General features: G+C 35.3%; 1 protein-coding gene across 2 annotated transcripts; it reads left to right on the top strand.

The window, feature by feature from the left end:
• Positions 1–726: 726 nt before the first annotated feature.
• On the top strand, positions 727–23,506 carry LOC134659134 (uncharacterized). Of its 2 annotated transcripts, XM_063514760.1 has the most exons (9): positions 727–873; positions 13,484–13,570; positions 14,195–14,358; positions 14,536–15,393; positions 16,021–16,195; positions 17,292–17,440; positions 18,210–18,396; positions 19,978–20,002; positions 23,371–23,506. In XM_063514760.1, the coding sequence occupies exons 2-9, from the start codon at positions 13,485–13,487 to the stop codon at positions 23,440–23,442; spliced, it is 1,716 nt and encodes a 571-aa protein (XP_063370830.1). In that variant the 5' UTR covers positions 727–873; position 13,484; the 3' UTR covers positions 23,443–23,506. The 2 variants fall into 2 exon arrangements, with proteins under 2 accessions (XP_063370830.1, XP_063370829.1); XM_063514759.1 differs by lacking the exon at positions 23,371–23,506 and having other exon boundaries at positions 19,978–20,140.
• The last annotated feature ends 1,440 nt before the right edge of the window (positions 23,507–24,946 follow it).

A 24,946-nucleotide genomic window follows, 5' to 3' on the forward strand; every position in this document is an offset into this window, starting at 1 on the left:
AAACTGCTTAAGTAACAACAATTTCAAGGACATTGGGTGTTGACAGCCCCATAATATGTGTGTAAAAGCGGTTTTATGACATTTTTTCAACGATTTTAACAAGTCTACAAAAGTTTCGGTTTCGGTTTCGGTTTCGGCCGAAACTAGAGCCAAAGCCGAACATTCGGTTTCGGTTTCGGTTTCGGCAAAAAAACATGTTTCGGTCGGACACTAGTCAATATGTTCCATTTCACGAACTTCCGCTGAAGATCGTCACTATTGTCAGCAACAATGCAGTTTTCTTTAGTTAACTGATAACTTCTACTGATAAATATTTTTATGATTAATTATTGTTACAAAAATATCTATAACAAATTACAATAATCAGTTGTAAGATATATTATAAATAAAAACGTAAAATTATGACTGCCATAAAATATATGTACGTGATTCGGAACGATAAATTTATATTGCCATTACGAGGCTAAATACCCGTTTCAAAGGTAACTTACGCAACTTATATAAATGAAAACCTTTTTTTTTGAAATAATCATTAAAAAAATAAAAATATGTTGAGTATTGTATTGAAAGCATATTAAAGAAGCGTAAGTTTTCTGTAGTCATACTTGTAAATCAATTTTTATTTAAAATTACTTGTGAAGTATGAAGTGGTACATCTAAATCTATGATGGCAACACATCATGCAGCACCCATCATACGACCGAATGCGATGCGACCTGCCGATCTGTCAAAAAAACGTCAGGTTTATTGAACGACGGTCTACTTTGCAGTCCGTTTAAATTAATTATAAGCTTAAAACTAACGCTAAAGTGATGAAGTAACACCGTATCGAACAAAACCAGAACAAACTCAACATCTTCACATTTAAAAACTGTAAGTACGATCGAGATTTTATTTATTATTTTTAGAATTAATTTTATACCGTTTTAACGAGTTAGAGAATCCCCAGAAGCATCTTATAGTAGTTTATGCAACAGTGATATAATAAGGGTTCTTAAAATTCAAGGGTCGAAGTTACAAAACGAGACGTAGTCGAGTTTTGTAAAAAAAGACCCGAGAATTTTAAGAACCAATTATGAGCTGTTGCATACATTACTTTTTCTATGACAGCTGCAGCAAAAAAAAAAAAAAAAAGACCCTTGAATTTTAAGAACCAATTATGAGCTGTTGCATACATTACTTTTTCTATGACAGCTGCAGCAAAAAAAAAAAAAAAAAAAAAGAGTTCTTATTAAAAAAAAAGAGATTATTAAAAAAAAAGAGTTATTATTTAAAAAAAACAGTTATTATTAAAAAAAAGAGTTATTATTAAAAAAAAAGAGTTATTATTTAAAAAAAATTGAGTTATTATTAAAAAAAAAAAAGAGTTATTATTGTAAATGAAAACATACCTCTTTCAATCAAGATGATCGGAACTTGTATCTTTAAAAAAAATAAAGCAGTTGTATTATACTCATAAGATGCAGCAGCCATCTTATGAGCCTATAGACAAAGCATTCAAATGACATTGCTTTAGATATCACTGTCAGTCATTTAATTGACACATTTAAGTGCTGGAGTAGAAAAAGAAGATTTAATGACTTTAAGCGTCTTATGATGACAAGAACAAGGATTTTTATTGTCAGTGGATAATTACACACTAACGCATCTTGCGTTAGTGTGTGTGGAGGTAACGTGCGATGTTGTAACTCCGGATTTCCTAAGTGTTTACATACGCTCGTATTTATAACTATGACCCCTTTGCTGAATAATGGTCACGGTCTGCTTAAGGGTGTTGTAAAGTGTTTAACATTCTGATTTGTTTAATTATTTGGTTAATTAGCAATATAATGTGTAGGTTTTATTTTTTATAAAGTATTTACTTATTCTCAAGATCCTGAAAAACAGAGGTATGTGGCTATCTTGAAAGTAGGTATTCATGAAAGTAGGTATGTGGCTATCTTGATTGAAGGTATGCCTTCGGAAACACAGAAGTGCATTTATTAAAACATCATTAAAAAACCGGTCAAGTGCATGTCAGCCTTGCATTCCAAGGGTTCCGTACATTACGTACCCAATTTTTAAAAATGTATTTTTTATGTAGAACATGAATGAAATGTCTTTAAAAAACCTGTAGGGGTTGGATCAAAAACTAAGTAATTAAGTTCGACTCACGCTTGACTGCACATTTCTAATAGGATTGCCTGTCATCTATAGGTAAAGAACTATTTTGTGTTTTTTTTTTTCAAAATTTAGACCCAGTAGGGGTGAATGGTTAGACAGACAGACAGACGCACGAGTGATCCGATAAGGGTTCCGTTTTTTCGTTTTGAGGCACGGAACCCTAAAAACAACTTAAAATAAAAATGAATACAGTAATTCGTTTATTTAGTCACTGCAGTATAATGCCTAACTTGATAATGCTAATCAGTAAAAAAAAGCATAATATCAGTTCAACTAATAACGATCGAATCGAATTTTTATTATAATTTATGCAAGCCGTTATTATCTATTATATTTTGATTTAATTTCATTTCTTTTTAATTTCAATTAATTTATTTATATTTTGCTACAAAATGACATTGTATAGTTTATAGAGCATAATACTAACAATATTTTATAAGGCATAGTCGTAAGTACTAACAAAAAATGATCCCTGATGGTCCTGTAATAAATGAATTTATTATTATTATTTATTAATAACATTTAGTTTTAAATATTGAGGCTATCTACAGAAAATACAGAACAAGCAGGCTTATATATTTATTAAACCTATATAGCACAATGCTAAAAGTTCAATCCAGGGACCCACCGGTATCCCCTTTGTGGGTTTTGGAACGGGTATATCGTAAGGCTTTGCTTACCAAAGCCGTTCCTAACTAAAACCCTGTCATTCGGCGTTTTAAACGCTTCATAATACGGTTAAGCTGATATTGATCATTTAATGATATGCCATCTTAGAATTGATCACATCATGATAATTGCAAAGCATATTATCATGATTTCTCACTAGTGAGAAATAAGGTATATTTAGATATAGTACTAATGATACAAAACCTCAGTAATAAAGGCTATTTTTAGGGTTCCGTAGCCGAATGGAAAAAAACGGAACCCTTATGGATTCGTCATGTCTGTCTGTCTGTCCGTCCGTCTGTCCGTCCGTATGTTACAGCCACTTTTTTCCGAAACTATAAGAACTATACTGTTGAAACATGGTAAGTAGATGTATTCTGTGAACCGCATTAAGATTTTCACACAAAAATAGAAAGAAAAACAATAAATTTTGGGGGTTCCCCATACAACTAAAACTCAAAACAATTTTTTTCATCAAACCCATACGTGTGGGGTATCTATGGATAGGTTTTCAAAAATGATATTGAGGTTACTAATATATTTTTTTTTCTTAACTGAATAGTTTGCGCGAGAGACACTTCCAAAGTGGTAAAACGTGCCCCCCCCCCCCCCTGTAAATTCTAAAATAAGAGAATGATAAAACTAAAAAAAATATATGATGTACATTACCATGCAAACTTCCACCGAAAATTGGTTTGAACGAGATCTAGTAAGTAGTTTTTTTTTAATACGTCATGAATCCCCTAAATACGGAACCCTTCATGGGCGAGTCCGACTCGCACTTTTTTTTAATTACATTATCAAGAAGTTAAAGCGCATGTTCAGATATTTTTGAATACCTTGGCCGCTCGGTTATATCTGATGGCGGCTGTAGGTACCTACTCATTTTGTAACTATGATTTTCCATATTAGCTTCTAAAAACATAACTAACATTTACTTAGTTGATTTTCGTCGTATCATATCCAATCATATCCAATCATCTAGAACTGATTAATGATTCTAAAAACCGGGTCAGTTAACAACGGACAGTTGTAATGCAACATATACATACAAATATGTATGAAACTCATATAAAACCATTTGGGAATTAAGCAATGCGCAAATTTTACTTTAATCAATATGAGAGATTTACAGATATACACATCAAAGTAACTTAAAAAAAAACATACGATCTAAACTATAATGATAAAACAAAACTTAAAAAATAAAACACAAATTACACTTAGACTAAACTAGCCGATAAAATCGCTCCAGCCCCCCCCCCCCATGCAAAAGTGCCCATCACGCTCGCTGCGTTGCCATGTTGAACCGCGATGGATAACCTTTGCATCAGGAAGAACCCAGAGCGAGGATCCAAACCCCTCTCCCGCATGCGTCTCCCCACTTCCCCCAAAAAGGCCTTGGCCTCAACCTTTGGGAATTAAAACCCATTACTCTATGCCCATTAGTTATTAGATTATTGGTACATTAGTACTTAGATGTGTTTTAGGGTCGTTCTTTTGTTAATGGCTACATAAGTGTCATTATACCTATTTGAACAGAAGTAATAGGCAGGGTTCGAAAGGATAATTATCAATTATAGTTATCTTGATAATTATCGACATTTATATGCCTGATAATTATCGATTTGATAATAACCTAAAATATAAAAAGCGGCCAAATGCGAGTCGGACTCGCCCATGAAGTGTTCCGTATTTAGGGGATTTATGACGTATTAAAAAAAACTACTTACTAGATCTTGTTCAAACCAATTTTCGGTGGAAGTTTGTATGGTAATGTACATCATATTTTTCTTTTTAGTTTTATCATTCTCTTATTTTAGAAGTATGGGGAACCCTAAAAAAATTTTTTTTTTCTATTTTTGTGTAAAAATCTTAATGCGGTTCACAGAATACATCTACTTACCAAGTTTCAACAGTATAGTTCTTATAGTTTCGGAAAAAAGTGGCTGTGACATACGGACGGACAGACGGACAGACAGACAGACAGACATTACGAATCTATAAGGGTTCCGTTTTTTGCCATTTGGCTACGGAACCCTAAAAACACCTGAATCATTATTTTTTACTATCAAGGAATTCATGGAAATAAATATAGCACCATCCATACCTGGGATAATTATCCTATGTTTAGAGATAGAGATTTTTATTTTGCATCCAATGTACATGTTTATATTACATACGAGTAGACTACATAGTAATATATAGGCACGCGATAATTATCAAAGACTATAATTATCGCGATAATTATCAAACACTATAATTATCTAGATTATTTCGAACCCTAGAAGTAGGTAATGACAATTGTGGAGACACATAACCCAATCTTTTTTACGCGTGTTAATTAAGCCGTGAGTCAAGTGTTAATGACATAAATTGACTTGACACGTGTGGACAACATTAAGTTAATTTATTAATTTGATTTTCGACCACAATACGCTTTTTTGCAATCATCCTACTGTTATTAGTTCAAGATTGCGGTCACAACGGAAATACATAATCGCATAATGCATACTACTTAATAGACTGTAGGTTATCTGATTATGAATACTAATGTTGTTGCATTATTATCGCTCGTTAAGGGGCTACCTGCGGTTTTCATCGATTTTTGTCAAGTTTTGAATCGTATCTCCTACTTTTGCAGTACAGATAGAATTATAAGACAAACGGCTATAGGTTCTTCAATCTTCTATCTCCATTTTTGTCAACCGGATTTTGAGAGAAACTAATACTTATTTTTTATGATTTTTTTAATCATTATCTAAAAAACACTTTTATCGTAACTAGATTGCTGTAAAGGATCTTACTTTGTCAAGTTTTGAATCGTATCTCCTACTTTTGCAGTACAGATAGAATTATAAGACAAACGGCTATAGGTTCTTCAATCTTCTATCTCCATTTTTGTCAACCGGATTTTGAGAGAAACGAATACTTATTTTTTATGATTTTTTTAAACATTATCTAAAAAACACTTTTATCGTAACTAGATTGCTGTAAAGGATCGGTTCTGGCCTCGAATGTCCAATTTTCCAAATGTCCAGTCCCCGTGCGTCCAATTCCTTGAACGACCAATCCCCGTATGTCTAATTACCTGAACGTCCGATCCCTGTATGTCCAATTCCTTGAATGCCTCCTCCTCGTACGTCCAATTACCCGAATGTCTAATATCTGATTCCCTGTACGTCCAATCTTTGTATATCTAATGACCCAATTGACCGTTTCGTCTGTGATAAAGGATCTTACATACCTATACGAAAACTACATATTTAGATTCGTCTTTGACGTCTCGAAAAACGTGTCAAGGATTTTAATTTTAAATTAAATAACACAAAAGTTATGGTCAGAAAACCAGTTTTTTTGGTCTAAAATTGTTCAACTTAGCCAAATATCTCGAAGACAATGAACTTGGAAGTAAATATGGGATATTGATAAAAACTGTTAATATGGTAAGCAACAAAAAACATTAGAAAACTAAGGGATTGAGATCGAAAACATTACCCACACTATGCCTAACGGCTAAGGGGGTCATCCATTAATTACGTCACACGTTTAGGGGGAGGGAGGGGGTCAAGAAAATGTGACATGGGGGAGGGGGGAGTCACAAACATTGTGATGTCACTTTAACTTCATCAGTAACCGAAAATTAATTTATATTTTTTTATTCGCTGTACAGTTAAATAATGAGATTTTGGATGTAACTTTCGTAGTGTTATAAAATTACTAATATTCATATACTTATCAAAAATATTTTTTTATTAAAAAAATAATGCCGAGTTAATATTGTCGATTTCGTTGAAAACAAAATTGCCTAAAATGTGACGTCACACCAGGGGGGGGAGGGGTTTGCAAAATGTGACCAAGTGTGACAAGGAGGGGGGGAGGGGTAAAAAAACCTAGAAATTCGTGTGACGTAATTAATGGATGATCCCTAATCCCGGAAACTATGATCACAGACTCGTACATAATTAGGTAGCTGACTATAAAAAAGATAATTTGCCCTGACGCTAGTCATTGTCATGTTACCTTGGCTTTTTGTCTCGTTAACGGATATTGACAGGAAATTATATCGATCCTATTGTGGCTATACGTAGTACAAAGGGTAATGAGTCTTCTATGGAAATGTGGTTTTAGCTAATGAAACTGGCGATGAAACTAAATTAAGAGTCACTGTGAGTCGAAAACTCACATGCGAGTTTCATTACATTGCGTTATTTGATCGGTCGGCTGAATAAATTGATGTAACCTCAATGGTCCGCAATGTAACTAAAATCGTATATGACGTACATTGCGTTATTTGATCGGTCGACTGAATTGTTGTAACCTCAATGGTCCGCAATGTAACTAAAAAAGTATACGAGTTCGCGCGCCGTCTAATGAGCCTCTCCGTCAAAAAGTTCCACCAAGTTTCGCCAACCAACATTTAGCTGAGTGATTGAAATCACTCGTCAGAGTTGTCAGCATCAGTGAACTATGGAATTACCCATAGAATACATATTAGCTTTAACGATGACAGACGGTTCGGTGCAACCGACCCTTAGGGCCAGTTGCACCATCCGCACTTGACAGACTGATCAACGCTTACTATGAATGAAAGAGAATATTTACTTTCAGGCAACTATTGGCCCATAGATAAATATCTTAAAAACTAAAACACACACCATAAAACTTTCCATACAATAAAATTTAGCGAACTCTTTAACGATGACAAACTAAAGTCGGTTAAAAATTGGCGACCGGCGCAAACAAAACTCAGAGTGAAGTGTAACTGGCACGGCCCGTGCTAACTGCAGAGTTCCCCCGGGCGTTTTTAGGTGTCCTACTTCCGAGCTAGATTCAGACTTGGATAAGAGCGTATACGGGATGAGCGTATATCTTTGACATTGGGGACATTTTGTTACTTCAATAATTCACCTCTGTTAAATATATTTTGTAAGTATGTATAGTCATAGAGAAATAATTATAGTAAGACAATAGTGCTCACTCCATACATCAGTTTTGGTACCAAAAAGACTATTATTTTCATAATCTAAATCTAGCATCGAGTAGCGGAACTATCAGTACTGCTACTTGACAATAGATGTAGCAGTACTAATAGTTCCGCTACTCGATGCTAGATGTAGACTATGAGAATAATAGTCTTTTTGGTACCAAAACTGATGTATGAAGTGAGCAATCTATGTATTTTTTTCTTTATGGTATAGTATTTTAATAGCCTTGTGTTGTGTCCCACTGCTGGGCAAAGGCCTCCCCTCTCTCCGCCACTCGTCACTGCTTTGTGCATGCTCCCGACAGTCGAGTCGCTACAAAATGAGCGTTTATTTTCTATATAAAGCTCATATTTCACATACAAATCCTATAATCCGGCAGTTCTAACAATCCGGCACAGGGGGTAAATTTTAGATTCCGGATTACCGAACGCCCTTTTGTAGTATTTTTTTTGTTCCGTACAAAACTTTGTTCACAGAGCACTTATGGGATCACTTTGCTCTTGAAAATCGCTTAAATGCGTTTTTCTCTGAGACCGTTTGAAGTGCCTTATAATATGGAACAGTTATAGTAACAATTCCTTTATTTCTTTACAAACTTAAGTTAGGTTATTTTATAATATGAATATAAAAATAAATAAAATACAAAAACACGTACAAAAACAATACAAAATACTTATAAACATATTATTATATAAAAAACCTAACCTAGTGTGCCGCCAGTAGCGGGGCAAGGCCCAAGCTGCCGCGGTGATCAGGGCCGCAGAGAGAGGAACCGGCAGACTATCCGCGCCGTGTCCAAGATCACCGCCTTCTGCATCTGACCCTTGATCCAACCACCTAGCGAGAGTCTCTCAAGATGTTGGTCGAGACTCTTCGCTATTAGACCATTCACTGAAACGACTATCGGATCAATGATCGTCGAATCAACATCCCACATGGCGGTTATCTCGCGTGAGCCAAGTCTAGGTACTTACTGGACTTGTCCTTCTCGGCTTTCACGAGATTCTCATCACGGGGGAATCTCATCTCAGCATTGTAACAATTATTATTATTAGTTAATATTAACTTAATGTATGGATCCCTTGGAACGCGAGTCCGACTCGCACTTGGCCGGTTTTTTTTTGAGAACTTATTCAAGTTATGCACTCATATTTGTTATGAACGGACAGGATGAATCAAAGCCAGTACGACAGGAATAGATGCTAATGCCAAGTGATGTCATCGCATTGTCCGCGCGACCGTTCCAAAAAGGACTTAGTCATTCTAGTTCCATGAACCTTATTCCAAATACATAGAGTCCATTATTGGAAAGTTAAGTTGATATAAAATAGGTATTTAGCGTAAAATTATGTAGGGTATTGAACTTGAATACAACTTTGTCATTTGATTTGATAATTGACTCTAAAATGACGGTGTTTAACTTAAAATTTGACAGATTTTTGGACGGATGGAGAAGATAAAGTCGAGTTCATAAATATGTATACATTTTTTAACCTTATTGCAATGGGTTAAGATGAAAAAATTTAGGTATACATACTTATGAACTCGATTGTACATAAACGGAAAGATCTTTCAAAGATCTCGATGAGTTGAGAACTAAACCTCCTCCTTGGAATTTTATAGTGTGTATCTGTCGTTTTTTTTTTAATGTACGATTACCGCGCCGTCGCTACTAGCGAGTAGCGACACTAGCAACCCGCCCCGGCTTCGCACGGGTTATACACAAAATCTTACAAAATTAATTCCGAAACTAGAAACCCTCATATGGTACCTTTTCTCATGGAACGTCACATTTACGTTTATAATCAGTATAATTTCATGTGTTAATAGTTATTATTTACTTATTGTGCTTAATTTGTTGTGAAGTGTATGTTATGGTACATATAGGTATTAATTAAACGTCTAGTGTACCTAGTTACGAGGGGTATTCAAAATATTCTCGGTATGAGAATGAAAACAAACAAGTACGAAAAGTTTGATATTTTTATTTTTCAATATACTCCCCCCCTATGTTCATACACTTAAAAGATCGATCAATTATTTTTTTTAATCCCTCGTAAAAATATTTTTTATCTTTCGTGTAAAAATGCTCCTCCACTGCCGCCTTCAATGCTTCATCGTCAGAAAATTTATTTCCACGCAGATCCTTTTTAAGATTGGGGAGCAAAAAGAAGTCGCTGGGGGCTAAGTCCGGACTATACGGTGGGTGAGTAACAGTTTTAAACCCACGTTCAACAATAGCTGCCTTGGCAATATGAGCAGTATAGACGGGGGCGTTGTCATGCAGAAGCAGAATACCTTTGGTTAACTTTCCTCGCCTCTTTTCTTTAATTACATCCTTTAATTGACGTAGAATGTTAGCGTAGTACTGTCCTGTGATATTTACACCTTTTTCTTTATAATCGATTAGTAATACTCCTTCACAATCCCAAAATATAGTGGCCATGACCTTGCCAGCTGAAGGGATGACCTTCAATTTCTTGGGATGAGCTGAACCCTTAATGTGCCACTGCATGGACTCTTGTTTACTCTCTGGGTCATAATGATGAACCCAGGTTTCATCTCCAGTAACTATTCTTTGCAGCACCTCATCAGGATTTTCACCGCACAGGTCAATAAAATCGGAACAACAAGCTACACGCATGTCTTTTTGAAGCCGAGTCAGCATTCGCGGAACCCATCTTGCACTTACTTTTGACATATTAAGATGGTCATGTATAATATCATGTACGGTACCAATAGAGAGATTGGTTACTTGTGCTATAGATTTTACCTTCACTCGACCATCTTCCAATATAAGTTTTTCCACTTTATCAATATTTTCTTGTGAAGTAGCTACTACAGGCCGGCCAGGTCTAGGGTCATCTTCAATACTCTCCCGTTTAAACTCGCTTGACCACTTTTGAATGGTAGATAAAGAAGGAGCAGACTCACGGTAAACACAATCCATTTCCTCTTTTATGGTTTTTTGATTTTTACTCTGTTTTGTCAAGAATTTTATCACGCATCGATGTTCTAATTTAGTTAACATTGTCAATTCGCACAGGATGTTCATGTTTGTTCAGCAATTGCAGAAAAACAAAAGACTATCTCGGTTCGAATTATACTTTTTTTTAATGTCAATGAATAAACCTTAGCGGCCAGTAACGAAAGAAATTTTAGAAGAGGTCGTAAGATATCAATACCGAGAATATTTTGAACGCCCCTCGTATAAGTTAGTTCGGTTGTTCATAAGCGGCCCCTTTTAAAAACACCAAAGTTTAGTAGGTACGAGTACCTACGTAAATACTCTTTTGTTATTTTGAGTTATAAATCCACTATAATCGTGATAATTGCATAAATTATGCATTTTATTTCAAGGTTGTTAGTATCTTAAACTGTTTTTTACTATATTTTAGTACTTACGTGTCTAAATTAGCCACAAAAATTAATGTAATAACATACAGTTTTACGGCAGGTTGAGCAATTCGAAAGTTTCTTATCGGAATTTGAATTAGTTTTACTCTGCAATTGTATAGTGTGAGCTATCAAAGTACCAATTAAAATCGTATTAAGCCTTCTTTATTGCGCTTATAATTTTTGTTTTTGACGATGCAAAATGCTGATTCAGCCATTAACTAGGTAGGTATAATTTATAATTTGTATATATTTTGATGCATGAAATTAAAAATTATTGTAAATATACAATGACATAACTACCATTAGGTAATCGCACTTTTGCATGTTCTAATTTAATTTTTATTTTATTTTATTATTATTATCTTTTTTTTTTTTTAGTTCAGTATTAAGTAGTAATGTATTAATTTTCCAAATTGTAATGTATTAATTCTTATTTAGACATTGACGATGCAAAAGCGATCCAATGGATCCTACTTGAATAAAGTTATTTTTATCTTTTATCTTTATCTTTAAATTGAATACAAAATAAAATTGGCCAAGAGCATGTCGGGCCATGCTCAGTGTAGGGTTCCGTAGTTACCATTTTGTCAGAATAATAGGCTAATCGGGGGCTATTAGTAAGTATCATGTACATTACAAGCAAAGGGGAGTACTTTCACAGCGCTTTATACGAATTTTTACTAAGAAGAGCAGACTTTTTGTAATTACCCAAAAACGGCTAAAGTGATCATGTTCGCTATAGTTGTCTTTCTTAAGCTACGTTTCTACGACTTTTTTCATATTTTTTTGACCCATGGTTCAAATGTTAGAGGGGGCACAATCTTTTTTCTTTCGGAGCGATTATATCCGAAAATATTCACTTTAAATTTAAAAATGTTTGTTGAAGACCCCTAATCGTACGACTTTGTCGGATTTATTGATTTACACATCCATGCCAAATTTCAGCTTTCTAGCACTAAGGATCACTGAGCAAATCCTCGGACAGACAGACAGACGGACATGGCGAAATTATACATCCATATATATGCATGTATTACTATTCGACACAATGTATATTCTTTAGAATAAAATAAAATAAATAAATAAAAATTATAAGGGTTCCCGGTTAACCCGTGCGAAGCCGGGGCGGGTCGCTAGCACTAAATAAGATAGGTATTAGTTTTAGTATTTTATTACTTACAATTTACAATACATTAATTACGTATTGAATTTGTGGTCTTTGTGGAACATACTCGTAGTTTGTGGCACTGGACTGTAGTTATGTGGGTTCACCTACATACATCTATATAAAGGTACATTGTCTGTTTCTAAAGTTAACCTAGTATCACATTACAAAACGCGTTGTTAATAAGAAGTATCTTAAGCCCCGTCTCCATATCGCGCGGCAAACCATTGAACATTGGCTCGCGAAACCGCGCGCAATGGATATCGGGCGCATCGAGTTGGCTCGCGCGGCAGCCCGGTATCCATTGCGCGCGGCTGCCGCGCGAGCCAATGTTCGATGGTTTGCCGCGCGATATGGAGACGGGGCTCTACGCTTATAAAACTACAAGTACAGTACACAGATTACATGACTCACGTATTATCTTACTGCAAACAGCATGCACATATTATATATGTACGGTGTGTATTTTTATACCACGATGGCAAATAAAAGTGCAATCGTAACTGTATTGCTGTTGCATGTTGCATCGTTACTGCTGCAGCAAATTAAGGGGGGTCACTTAACTCTGCAGCTTACTGTACATGTACATCATAATCTTTCCCGATAAAAAAACGACTAAAATAATGTTGAACCTCGACTCTTTTTTGTAAAATGATAACCTTTTATCAGTGTTATAATTGCAAGCTTTTATTTAACTTGCAATGTGTGTATAGAGCTACAGCTCTGCTATTTCTGTACGTGTGTAACATGTATGTTTATCTGTCTGTTCCAGCATGTCACATATGCGTATGTGTAAAAACAACTAAAACTAACAATTCAATAACAAATGCAAAATTTGTCTCGTTGTGTCTATTTTCATATCTACTATTTACAATCCTGCACCAAACAAACTGTCTCTGTTTAGCCCAATGGTTGACTTGTAGAGAATGCCTCAAGGCGTTAAGTCCGCCATCTGTACTCTTTGTGTAAATTTGTGCAAGAAAGTATAATTATATAAATAAATTTGTTATCCCGAGCACGCACTACCGTCCGCTCAATGCTCCGTTCGGAGAAGGATGTCTGTATGTGTGTAACATGTATGTCTGCCTGTCTGTTCCAGCATGGCACATGCGCATGACGAGGACTACGAAGACAGGTACTACTCGTCGGGCCGTGACAGCGATGACAGCCCCATCTTGTATAACAGGTAAACATAAACGTATTCACATCAATAGTGATGAATAATTACTTCAATAATTATTGAAGTGATAATGATGAAACAAATAACAGTATTATTGACAAAACTGTTGAACAAGGTATTATAACTATCTGTGTATCACAGTACTTAATCCTGACGAAAATAGAGTATGATTAAATTAAACAAAACAACCTCTATAGTAAAAAAACTTTTACAACGATGGTATTATGTGACAATGATTTTATTAATATAATTATAAATTACGGATGACATGATGATTATGATTTTGTGAATATAAATGACGCAGCGGACAATAACAATGGCGGTGATAAAAATGATGAAACAAGAAATAAATTAGAAATGTATTTACACGAAATTTGTTGATTTAAATGACAAACGTAATGATAGCAGTGACTTTAGTGTGACAATGACGGATAACATGACAATGCATGACAATCATTTTGCTGATATACTCGTAGATGTCGAACCGAACGTGATGACATTGACTTACTGATACAAATAACAGATAATAGAGATGACACTCATTGCGTTATTACAAAATATGAACCCGATAGTGACAATAACGCTCATAATGGAACAGACAAGGGTATTTATGAGGAAATAACCGCGCAGGTACGCAACCCGCGTGGAGCGCTCTCCGTCGCCGGAGCCGCGCACGCGCCGGTCGACGGTCACCGCCCTGGCCAAGTTCTTCCTCTTCTGCACGGCCATGATCATGTTCTGTGTCCTGCTCTACATACCCGTCTATAATAAGGCCAACGATCAAATGTTTAAAGGTCAGTATTGATAGTTTTATTATGTTGTCCCTGTCACACGATGTTATATAACATTTAATAACAGCCAATGTGGGGTCAGCATGAAAAGTAGTATAGTTTTTTTTTGTTCCTATTTACTGACAAATTAGTTTGACCAAACTATATTTTGAAAATTTCATTCTATCGTTTGTGTTTCAGGTGCTGCTGTCGCCGGCTGGTCCATTAATACAAACCGCGACACTAAAATATACGTACAACCGAACAACGTGACCACCATACACGAACCCAAACACATATGCCCCCCACACACTAGAGACAAAAAGAACAACCTATTCCTTCTCATCATAGTCTGCTCCTCCACCGCACACTTTGACAGAAGAATAGCCATAAGAGAAACCTGGGGGCATTACAAAACATATTTACAATTATCTAAAATTTATAACGAAGCTAGGGAAAAGTATAAAGATTATAATTATACTTACGATTTGTATCCAATAGATAGTCATATTAATAGTAGTGCTAAAACTAAAAGAGATATCAGCAGCTTCAAACATTTGCTGCCAGAATTAGCTAAGGCTCTTCAAAATGATCTTAATGATAATAAGATTGAAGAGAAAACAGAAGTACCTGAGGAAAAGAGATTCGAAGATGATGTTATGCTACCTGAATTTGATATGAATAAAGAATTAGGTGAGGATAACGATTATAATTACGATTACGAGAGCAACGTTATGAAAATACCTCCAAAAGGTTACGAAGATAATACTAATTTAGATAAAGTTCTTAATATGTTAAGGAAAGATAAGCATTTTCTTAAAGAAGATGATAGTAAAGTTAAAGAAGACTTTAAAATAGAGGGAGAGCCAGATTTCAAACTCTTGTTCCTTCTTGGTTTGCCGAGTAATGAGAATGATACAGAAGTACAGAATAAGATAGAAGAAGAAGTCCAGAAGTACGGAGATGTTTTGCAGGAGGGCTTCATTGATTCATATAACAATCTTACTTTGAAATCTATAATGATGTTGAAGTGGGTTACAAATAAGTGCAATGAAAGTGGTGAGTACCTACCTGACTACAATATTTAATATCCCGATTTTCTTGTTATAATTTGTGATGTTCGTCCGTTTCTATTTTCATGCTGCAGATTAGCTCAGAAAAACTTAGTAAAATAGCCCATTTGCTGATACGATATTTTATTTGTTGTTGTTTTTTGTATCGTATGAAGGTACGAATCCCTCCACTACGCGAGGTTCGATACGCACTTGGTCAGTTTTATTTATTTATACAATCAGTGGTAAAATCCGGCTAAAAACGTTGATGGCCTAGCGGCGACTTTAAATCCGAAGGCCGCGGGTTCGAACTCCGGCTGGTAACGTAACTTATGTATGAAATATCATTTTATATTCCCTCTCGCTTTTAGGTGAAGTAAAACATCGTGAGGAGACCGAACTTATCCCTTCTGGGTTGTAAAATTGCCAATTCTTATCATTAGGATGCCTAGGCTCCTCAAGTGAGCCGTGATAAAATGCTAGGAAGATTAAAACTTGTATAAAAATCTTTTCTTTGGGATAACTTTAGGAAAATGAAGATGGAATGATGATGTTGGAAATGAATGAGTCGGCGATACAAAGCTTGTTTTTTATGTACAATATAATTTTGAGAATAAAATTATTTATTTCCCAGTCCGCTACATCCTAAAGACAGACGACGACATGTACATCAACGTGCCTGCGCTTGTGACGAACCTGCGAAACCGTTCGCGCGACCACGACCTCAAGCACCCGAACAGCAAAGAGTACCTGCTTATTGGGGACCTCATATGTGGTGCTAGGCCGGTCGCTGATAAGCACAATAAGTGGTGAGTTGACCGTTTTACACTAATTTCTTCCCACATCATGTTATCATTAAAGATAACCCCAAACGGTTTTATCTACGCATGGAACGTGATGCGATCCTCAACAATCATAGGCTTGAAAATGGAGACTAGGTTATGATTGCTTAAATACCTGAATACTAAGGAGTACCTGCTTATAGGGTATCATATGTGGCGCTGGGCCGGTCGCTGAGTAGAGAAGCATATTAAGTGATGAGTTTATATGTTAGGTATACATACTAGTATTTTTCCATGTATTGGTTCCTAATTTCAACCCGAGTACCTTTTTAATAAGAGCATGATAATTCCTCGAACAGCACGCAACTTAGTTGTAGAGTTTCCCCAAATTATAATTCCGTATCGAAGGACACATGCGACATAGCCGTGATCAGGATTGTTGATTCATTTGTTTTTCTAATTTTCTTAGGACTACGACAAATCGTGTTAGATTGCTACAAACGTTTGTTACTTGCTGTCTCAGTTAAAATCTATTAATCTTATTGATACCCAGAAAAATGTACCCCATCACAATAATTTATGAATTATCATTTACAGTGAAATAATTAGCGAGGCTCGTTGCATTTTCCATTTAGTTAACCGTATGTACCCTTATTCACTGTAATTATTAATAAACAGATTATGAATATAATTTATTCAATCCGGTTTCAATTAGCGGAAGTTCATATCAGCTAACTTAACAACATCGTTTGTGTTAAATATAAATTGCATTAACATTTTTTATCACAGTTTCAAATGGCATAGGTATGAATTAAATTATCGGTGACAAGTTGGTTGCTAATGGTTGCCCACTGAAATTCGTGTATAAAAAATCATATTATTATTATTTGTAACGCATATTTTAAACGGATATTAATAAGCTAAAGAAGGAACCGACTAAAGAAGACATTCAAATTAAGAAGAAAAAATTCGTGTTAAACACACAAATAAATTATTTTAAAGAGATTAGAACCCGGGATCCCATGCTTCGTAGGCAGGGTCACTGCCGTCAAGGCTAAAAGGCCGTAGTTTGGAGAGGCCTACTGTAACCCAACCAAAAAATAAACGAATGCAACATTTACAGGTACAGCCCTCGCTACATGTACTCAGGACGCGTGTACCCTCGCTACCTGTCGGGTACTGGGTACGCGTTGTCCGCACCCACCGCCTCTGCTCTATACCGAGCCGCCTTACACCAGACCTACTTCCATCTAGAAGATATTTACATTACTGGTGAGTGCTATAAACAAAAATGGGCTCAACATGGATCCCTGGGGCACTCCTAGTTTAATAGCAGCTGATTTGGACTGGGTGTCATTTATCACTAAAATTTGTGTATATTTACTAATATTGCTAGAAATTAGGTTAATAACAGATTCAGATATTCCGTTATATTTAAGCTTCAATTTTAAAGTCAGGTGCTCAGGACATTCCAACGCTTTTGACCAGTCACAGACGATTCCTAGATATTTCCTAATTGGTTGATATCAGTTTCATTTTTCCACAACCTAAAGGTTGTCTGGAAGAGATTGCTCTTTAGCGATAAGGCCGCCTGTTGTTTACTTCTGTCTTCATGTAAGGCCCAGCCATACAAACGAAACATCCAAAATTTGTCAGTAAAATTTGAACCTAGATTGTAGGAAATAGAGATTTCGCGTTGTTTGAAAATTGAACGAAACAAAGTAAAAGCGACTCTGTTCCAATTGAACATGGTTTAAATTACATCGAACTGAATAGTTACTACATTACCATGGGCCTTAGGAGTATAAATAATTAATACTTAATTTGTATTGTATTGTAATGTTATTAAAGCATACACGATGAAGTCCCATTTTCAGTTCACCCTCTTGAGACCCAGATGATGAGAATAGTGGTTTTCTTTTGAGTTTGGACTTTTTTAGTTTCTCTATAAAAGTACAATATATGGAGATGTACAAAAAAAAATTAGGTCAAAAGGTTATATTATAATGAATCCTGCTAGATCGAAAACCCTGTGTTGCAGGCATGTGCGCGTTGCGTGCGACGCCTGTGATCCAGCCGCGGGACGACGCCATGTTTTCCTACCAGCTGCTAGGCGCCGGCGCGCGCGCAACCTGCGCCGCGCACGCGCGCGTCACCGCGCACCGCGTGCCGCCCGCCAAGCTGCATGCCATACAGCGCCGGCTGCAGAGCCCCGGCAAGGTTGATCAGTGAGTCACTTATCATTAACAATAAATATATATGTCGGAGCGAGACACCAGAAAGACGTATTGCAGCATTACAGTTCATAGTTAGACGCCTGTATAAAATCGATTAGCAATGTTTGGCGTATTGTTGAACTAAATGACAGGTAGAAGGCTTTGGAACGTCAAGATGACGTAGTATCTTGAGTGAACGTAGGCACGAGCAGGCATTTTTGTCGTTATGTTGGTAGACTGGTCAGGCAGGTTTACCAACTTGAATTGGAGGCGGGAGCGGTTGGCTCCGCCGCTGGAACTGGCTTCCTTCTTCTTGATCGGACCGCGCTAGAGATCGGACGTTAGCCAAGCTCGTGCCTAATTCGCTACGTTCCTGAAGGCTTACACCTGAAGGATTATTCTGAAAGCTTATAGATTCTCACGTTGTTTAACCGTTTAGCTAAGTGTTTTATTCCAAGTGTTATTTTGATTTCTTATGTGCCATTAGAAGCTTACTTTTGTAAAATAAAGAAACTATGTGTTGTTTTGAAAAGATGTGTCCCGCCGAGTTTGTTGCCGTGTTAAATCTTCTCGGGTCAGCGGCGTAGGGTTGGAGCCGGTGTAGTTTGACTTGAATAAAGATTTGAACGGATTTATGCGATCTTTTTATTTTTAAAATAAATCCTTTTAAAACTAAATAGCAATTAGTTCTTTTTATCGCTTAGTCCTAAAATATGGTAGGCACTAGTATGGTTAACAAGTCCGAATGTTTATTTCATGCGTTTGTAGCATACCTATTATTTTGGCTGTGAAGTAATACATCTAGGTACTACCCCCACGCGCCCACCGCCATCGGGACCATCCTTCGCCGTCATATATATATATGTATATAATTTTAGGGTTCCGTACCCAAAGGGTAAAAACGGGACCCTATTACTAAGACTCCGCTGTCCGTCCGTCCGTCTGTCACCAGGCTGTATCTCACGAACCGTGATAGCTAGACAGTTGAAATTTTCACAGATGATGTATTTCTGTTGCCGCTATAACAACAAATACTAAAAACAGAATAAAATAAAGATTTAAGTGGGGCTCCCATACAACAAACGTGATTTTTGACCGAAGTTAAGCAACGTCGGGCGGGGTCAGTACTTGGATGGGTGACCGTTTTTTTGCTTGTTTTGCTCTATTTTTTGTTGATGGTGCGGAACCCTCCGTCCGCGAGTCCGACTCGCACTTGGCCGGTTTTTTTAATGATAATGATAATTATCTATTAAATTTCCCTGAACATAAATTCAAATCGGTCTCGTTTTGTAAGGGCCAGTTTGTTATCCCTTGCTGCCTAGTATACGAAAGTAAAATTTAAATTTAAAAGTGGAAAAATTACAGCCTTGGGTGAGACTTGAACTCACGGCCTCTGTACCGATACTCCAGCGCTCTGCCAACTGAGCCACCAAGACCTCATCCATAGCCAGCGAATTTTTCCACCATGTCGACGGTGGAAATTTCAAATGTCGTAAGGGACATACGACAACGTGTCCCTTACGACATTTGACATTTCCACCGTCGATATGAAAAAAATAATTTTCGAATGTAAAAGTATTGCCTTTGTTTCAGGTGTGAACGGTTAAGACTAACGCAGGTAAGAAGGGACCGAATGCGACCGAAAACGCGCCCCAAGGGCAAGAGACTAACCAAAATACCCCCTAGGTTATAAGGGCTAACCATATTGGGGAGGTCACTACGGTGGCGGGGCGTCAATATATCGACTATTGTGGGTTTAGAAAAATCGATACGCTATCTGCCTCTCTATCGTTCTTGCATATGAAAGATAGAGGCAAACGACAAGCGTGTCTGTACTTAACCTCTTAAGTCCCACCAGACCAAAAAAATCCAATTTTTAAATTGAACCTTGTTGCATAAGAAACTCTTTGAAAAAGCATCAATGAAACAAAATAAATTCGAATTTATTTAGTTTACGAAGGGTTCTAATTACATTGCAAAAAATATGTACATTTTAATGTACATTGTGCCTTACGAGGTTAATATTAAGACCGCCTTAAACTCGACTAAGCCTTCAGATATTTTCTATCGTCGAAAGTTAGACGCCCCGCCATAAAAAATACATTATCCGTTTCGTTTTATAAAACTATTTTAAAAATGTGATCAAATCAGGAAGAAATACTTTTATCAAAACGACGTAAGGGACAAAATCGTAAAAACGGTGTAAAGAAATGAAAATGTTGCCTTAAATAAGGTAGGAACTTAGGACTTACGATTTTTGTCCCTTACAAATTAAAAGTGTTTTGTAGTGACTTCTAGTTTAAGGGAAAGATGGCCTTTTTGTATAAAGATACGGTAAAGGTTTTCAATTTATTATTAAGTATATGTAATTGTGGTATTAGGATGTCAAGTTGCCAAAATATTGGTTCTGTTATAAATTATTTCCATTGGGCATTTTATATTATGTTTAATTTTTTTTAAATATATTATGAATTAAATTACAAAGGTACAATTATCGTTAACCTATAAAAGAAGTAATTTATTTGTCATGTTTTTACATAAAATGTGTTATAAAATGATTAGGTTCTAGTTTTTTCATACCTACTTTCAAAGCGCGTAATTGAAATTTATAGTTTAGGGTCTGTATTATTCGAAGCATAAGACTTAAAATATTGACCAAATGATATCAGAATTATATAATGTTGGACGTTCGTAGGCTAGCATATCGGCATACTTTGAAAATATCTCGTATTTGAAAGGCAGTAACTCTGTACGCATCCCAAACATAGATAACACATTCTTTTGATTAACAGAACAAAATAAGAGTTTTTTTTTTTCAAAGTAGTGCCGATATATATTAAAAAAAATAATAGCCTCTAGCCGCCCAGAGACCTATAAAAAGGTCTCCTGTTCCATTCAAATTTGAACTTTGTGTTAATAAAATCTCATTTTGCTTGGCAAGGTTTGACGTATGGGCGGCTAGAGGATAGGGCTTCAATTGACAGCTAAATATGGTACCTACTTTGGCAGCTGTTTGCAACTAGTTGCCATTTCTATCTACCTTAAGCAGGTTTTAGCCCCATCCATGAGCTCTACTTTTAAATTGGTAATTTTTTTTTAATTCAACGCATGTTACATATTTTCCCGATATTTCGTCATCCTTTATGTTTTTTGCGGAGAAGTGTGATCAGGAGCCATTTTGTTTGTACAGATTTACAGATTGCCCTTTTTAAGTAAACTGAAGAGTTCGTATTAATAAAAAGTTAAAACTCTCTAATCAAGTATATAATTACCTACTCAATGCTTTTAGAGATTAAAAAAAATCTCCGCGCAATATAAGAATCTCATGAACCCGACTTTTTTGCCCATTTCATTTGATATATTATAGTAGATAGGTTCTCTAGTATAGATAGGCAACGAAATGTCATTGACAAAAAACTTTTTTAACGCCTTTAAAGGCAGTCTTGGCCGCTGAGCTTGTTGATAAAAAGATGCAAATATTTATTAATAACAGTTAGTACATGATTAATAAACTAATTCTTACTTGAACTCATAGTACATATATCATAATATAAGTCGCATTGTTTTTGTATGTTGAATCGTTTTTATAGAAATAGAAAAAAAAAAACAATCTGTCAGTTTCAAAAGTAAACTCTAAAAGGGTGTTTTTATAAAAACAAAGTATAAGTCCTTTGTTAAATTAAAAAAGTAGTGTCATATCTACTTAAAATACGTCTATTCAAAAATTATATATCTAATTTAACGAACATTGCTTTGTCTCCGGTTTGTTGTCATCAATAGATAAGATACATGAAGAATAAGTAAAAGGGACATTATTTCTGATATAAACCCGATAAAGATTTCATAGTAGAAGTAGGTGTTTTTCCTTTTCTCAATTCAATATACATATACTCTGGCCTGGTAAACCAGCTTTGTCGGTAGAAAAGGCGGCAAAGTAAAAAAAAAATAGGCGCGAAGGATTGATCAAACATACAAATTTTGAATTTAACGCCTTTTTCTACCAACATAGTTAGTATGCCAGAATTTAATTATGAAATTATCTCCGTAGGTATAAGATTAAACTCCGTCTTGAAATAATTATAAAACTTAATATAAAAAGCGTACACGGATAAATGTGGCCAATAGAAATATAGGAGTGAAAGCTGTACATAAAAAGAATGATGCATGTTTTGATATTCATTAGATAGTAACATATTATTTACTTTTGCAAATATAAACTTTACGATAAGGATTTTTTTAGTGAAAATATTTTAATTTGCGTCATTTTAAGTGCAAACTCTACTATATAAATTATAAACTGAATTGTATTTCAGTTAATGAACTGTAATAAGTAATAAGTGGCATTTGGAATGACACTGAAATAATAACCCCAAGACCCAAGGCCGACTTTTTTATTTCAGTTTATAATTTATAACGTTCGTGTTTTTAATTTGAAAATAAAAATACATATACCTACATGACAACAATGAGCAATCCATATTCTTTGATCATCAGCTTAATAAAGTATTTTCATTTGTTGACATAAATGATTTATGCGAGATTTTACATAATAATAGTTATTTTCGATACAAGTGCGAAAAAGAGGAAATTCGAAACGAGTGGCGATAAATTAAAACACGACCGACGACACGAGTTGCGAATTACCTATTCGCACGTGTATCGAACAACGTTTTACAGTACATATGGCACTTTAAAGTTTCGACATCGCACGAAAAGTGCTATTTTACGCACTAGTGCGGAAAAGTAGCCCCATATGTACTGTAAAACATTTTTTTAGAATTATTATTGCAGCTTTATTAACAGTTTTCGCCATATCTACTTGCAAAAGTGAAATAATATTTAGTTATTTTTTTACATATCTTTTTTTCTTATATGTTCCGTTGTATAATACTGTTGTTTGATTATTTGCACGCATGCTCATTTTCACATTTTTATATACTTTTATTAAATATATTTGTCATTTCTTAATTATTTTCTCCCTTTCAGATGAAAGAGCCCCAGCATAAACTCTATGTGTTGTACAAGTACATAAAAATGCTGGTCTCTCCCGAATGCTAGTGGCAGTAGTGGCGTAGCTAAGTTACAACACAATTAAAACCACAGTTTTCATCGATGGATTATGGTCAAATACGTATCGGCAATTTACTTAAAATACGTACCTTATATAGTAATCAATTAACAAAAATATTTTTACATATCATGTGACTGAAGTAAAATCGTAATATAAAAAGTATTAATGAACTGAGTAACGAACAAATATTATTGAATTGTTTGAATGCTTGTTCTTTGTGAGAAGAAAAGTCCCGATTTGCTGAAATGTATAAATTATTCGAATGTAAAGTAAGCTAGCTACGCCATTTCTACAGGTTGACTTGAAAATTATAATAAAAAATAAGTTATTCTAAAGCTGGTCAAGCAAATCTTGTCAGTAAAAAAAGGCGCGAAATTAAAATTTTCTATGGGACGATATCCGTTCGCGCCTACATTTTTTAAATTTGCCGCCTTTTTCTACTGACAAGATTTGCTTGACCAAGTATAGTTCAGTTATCAACAGCATGTTTTTGACATTTGTAATTTTTGAATAATTTTACGGTTTAGACTCACTTGTCGCGCGCGCGAGTGACTTAAAACAAGTGAGTCTAAACCGTAAAATTATTCAATGTTAGCATGTCTCACAACAGTTTAAATTCAATTTGTAATTTTTATTCTGTAAGTGCTCAATTATTAGGAAACAAACATTAATTTCAAAAAAGTCATTATGTCATTTTATTGAGCGGTTATTTTGAAGTCAATCTGTATAAATACTACTTTTAATCTCAACACCCTTGCGGCAATCGGGGCTTACGAACAACAATTAAAACTAACAATTCCTTAGAAACAATGAAATTTTAAGAATTAAACAAAATTCTAATATACTCAAATCAATTATCTACAAAGGTTGTAAGTGCCAAAGTGCCAATTGTCGTAAGTGACATGATAATCTCGAGTGACTCGAATTTTTGCTCATATTCCATTTTTTTGTACTAAACATAGCATGAAACTTCATGTAAGTTTACATTTACAGGTCTACCAATTTACACAGCTGGTTGGTATAGTTAGTTTTGCGATGTTTTCTACCTTCAACTGGTAGCTTAGGTTTAGAACTAAAGGCAGTTTCAATATTTCAGCTAGGTATGTATATTACCACACTAGGTGATGATGATGATGATGATGATTTGCATTATGCATAACGTCGTAATGACACTGCCTCACTTTGTTCTGTTCAAATCGGTGCAAATTCAGCCAAGCCTTCTACCGGTTAGCCAAAGTAACTTTTACCAACCTCCGTAGAGCGGTAGACCTGTAGATATCTAATGTTCTTTATTTTATTAACGCATTAGATTATTATGTTTAGTACACAAAATCTATTAATTATTTAATTTATTTTGAGATTTTTTTTATCTAGTTTTTGTTGGAATGAATTTTTTATACATAATATTCCACATTCTGTGTTTGAATCCTTTTTACGAGTTTTACTTAAATTTATACGTAGAATTGCTAAGTAGCCGTAGATATAATTGAA

This window comes from Cydia amplana, chromosome 24 (genome assembly GCF_948474715.1).
Source record: "Cydia amplana chromosome 24, ilCydAmpl1.1, whole genome shotgun sequence".
Taxonomy (NCBI): domain Eukaryota; kingdom Metazoa; phylum Arthropoda; class Insecta; order Lepidoptera; family Tortricidae; genus Cydia; species Cydia amplana.

Coding starts and splice junctions, on each gene's coding strand:
- LOC134659134 (XM_063514759.1), top strand. CDS start 13,485: ATGGCACATGCGCATGACGAGGACTACGAAGACAGGTACTACTCGTCG. Junction 15,394..16,020: donor AAATAAGTGCAATGAAAGTG/GTGAGTACCTAC, acceptor TTTATTTCCCAG/TCCGCTACATCCTAAAGACA. Junction 16,196..17,291: donor GCTGATAAGCACAATAAGTG/GTGAGTTGACCG, acceptor CAACATTTACAG/GTACAGCCCTCGCTACATGT.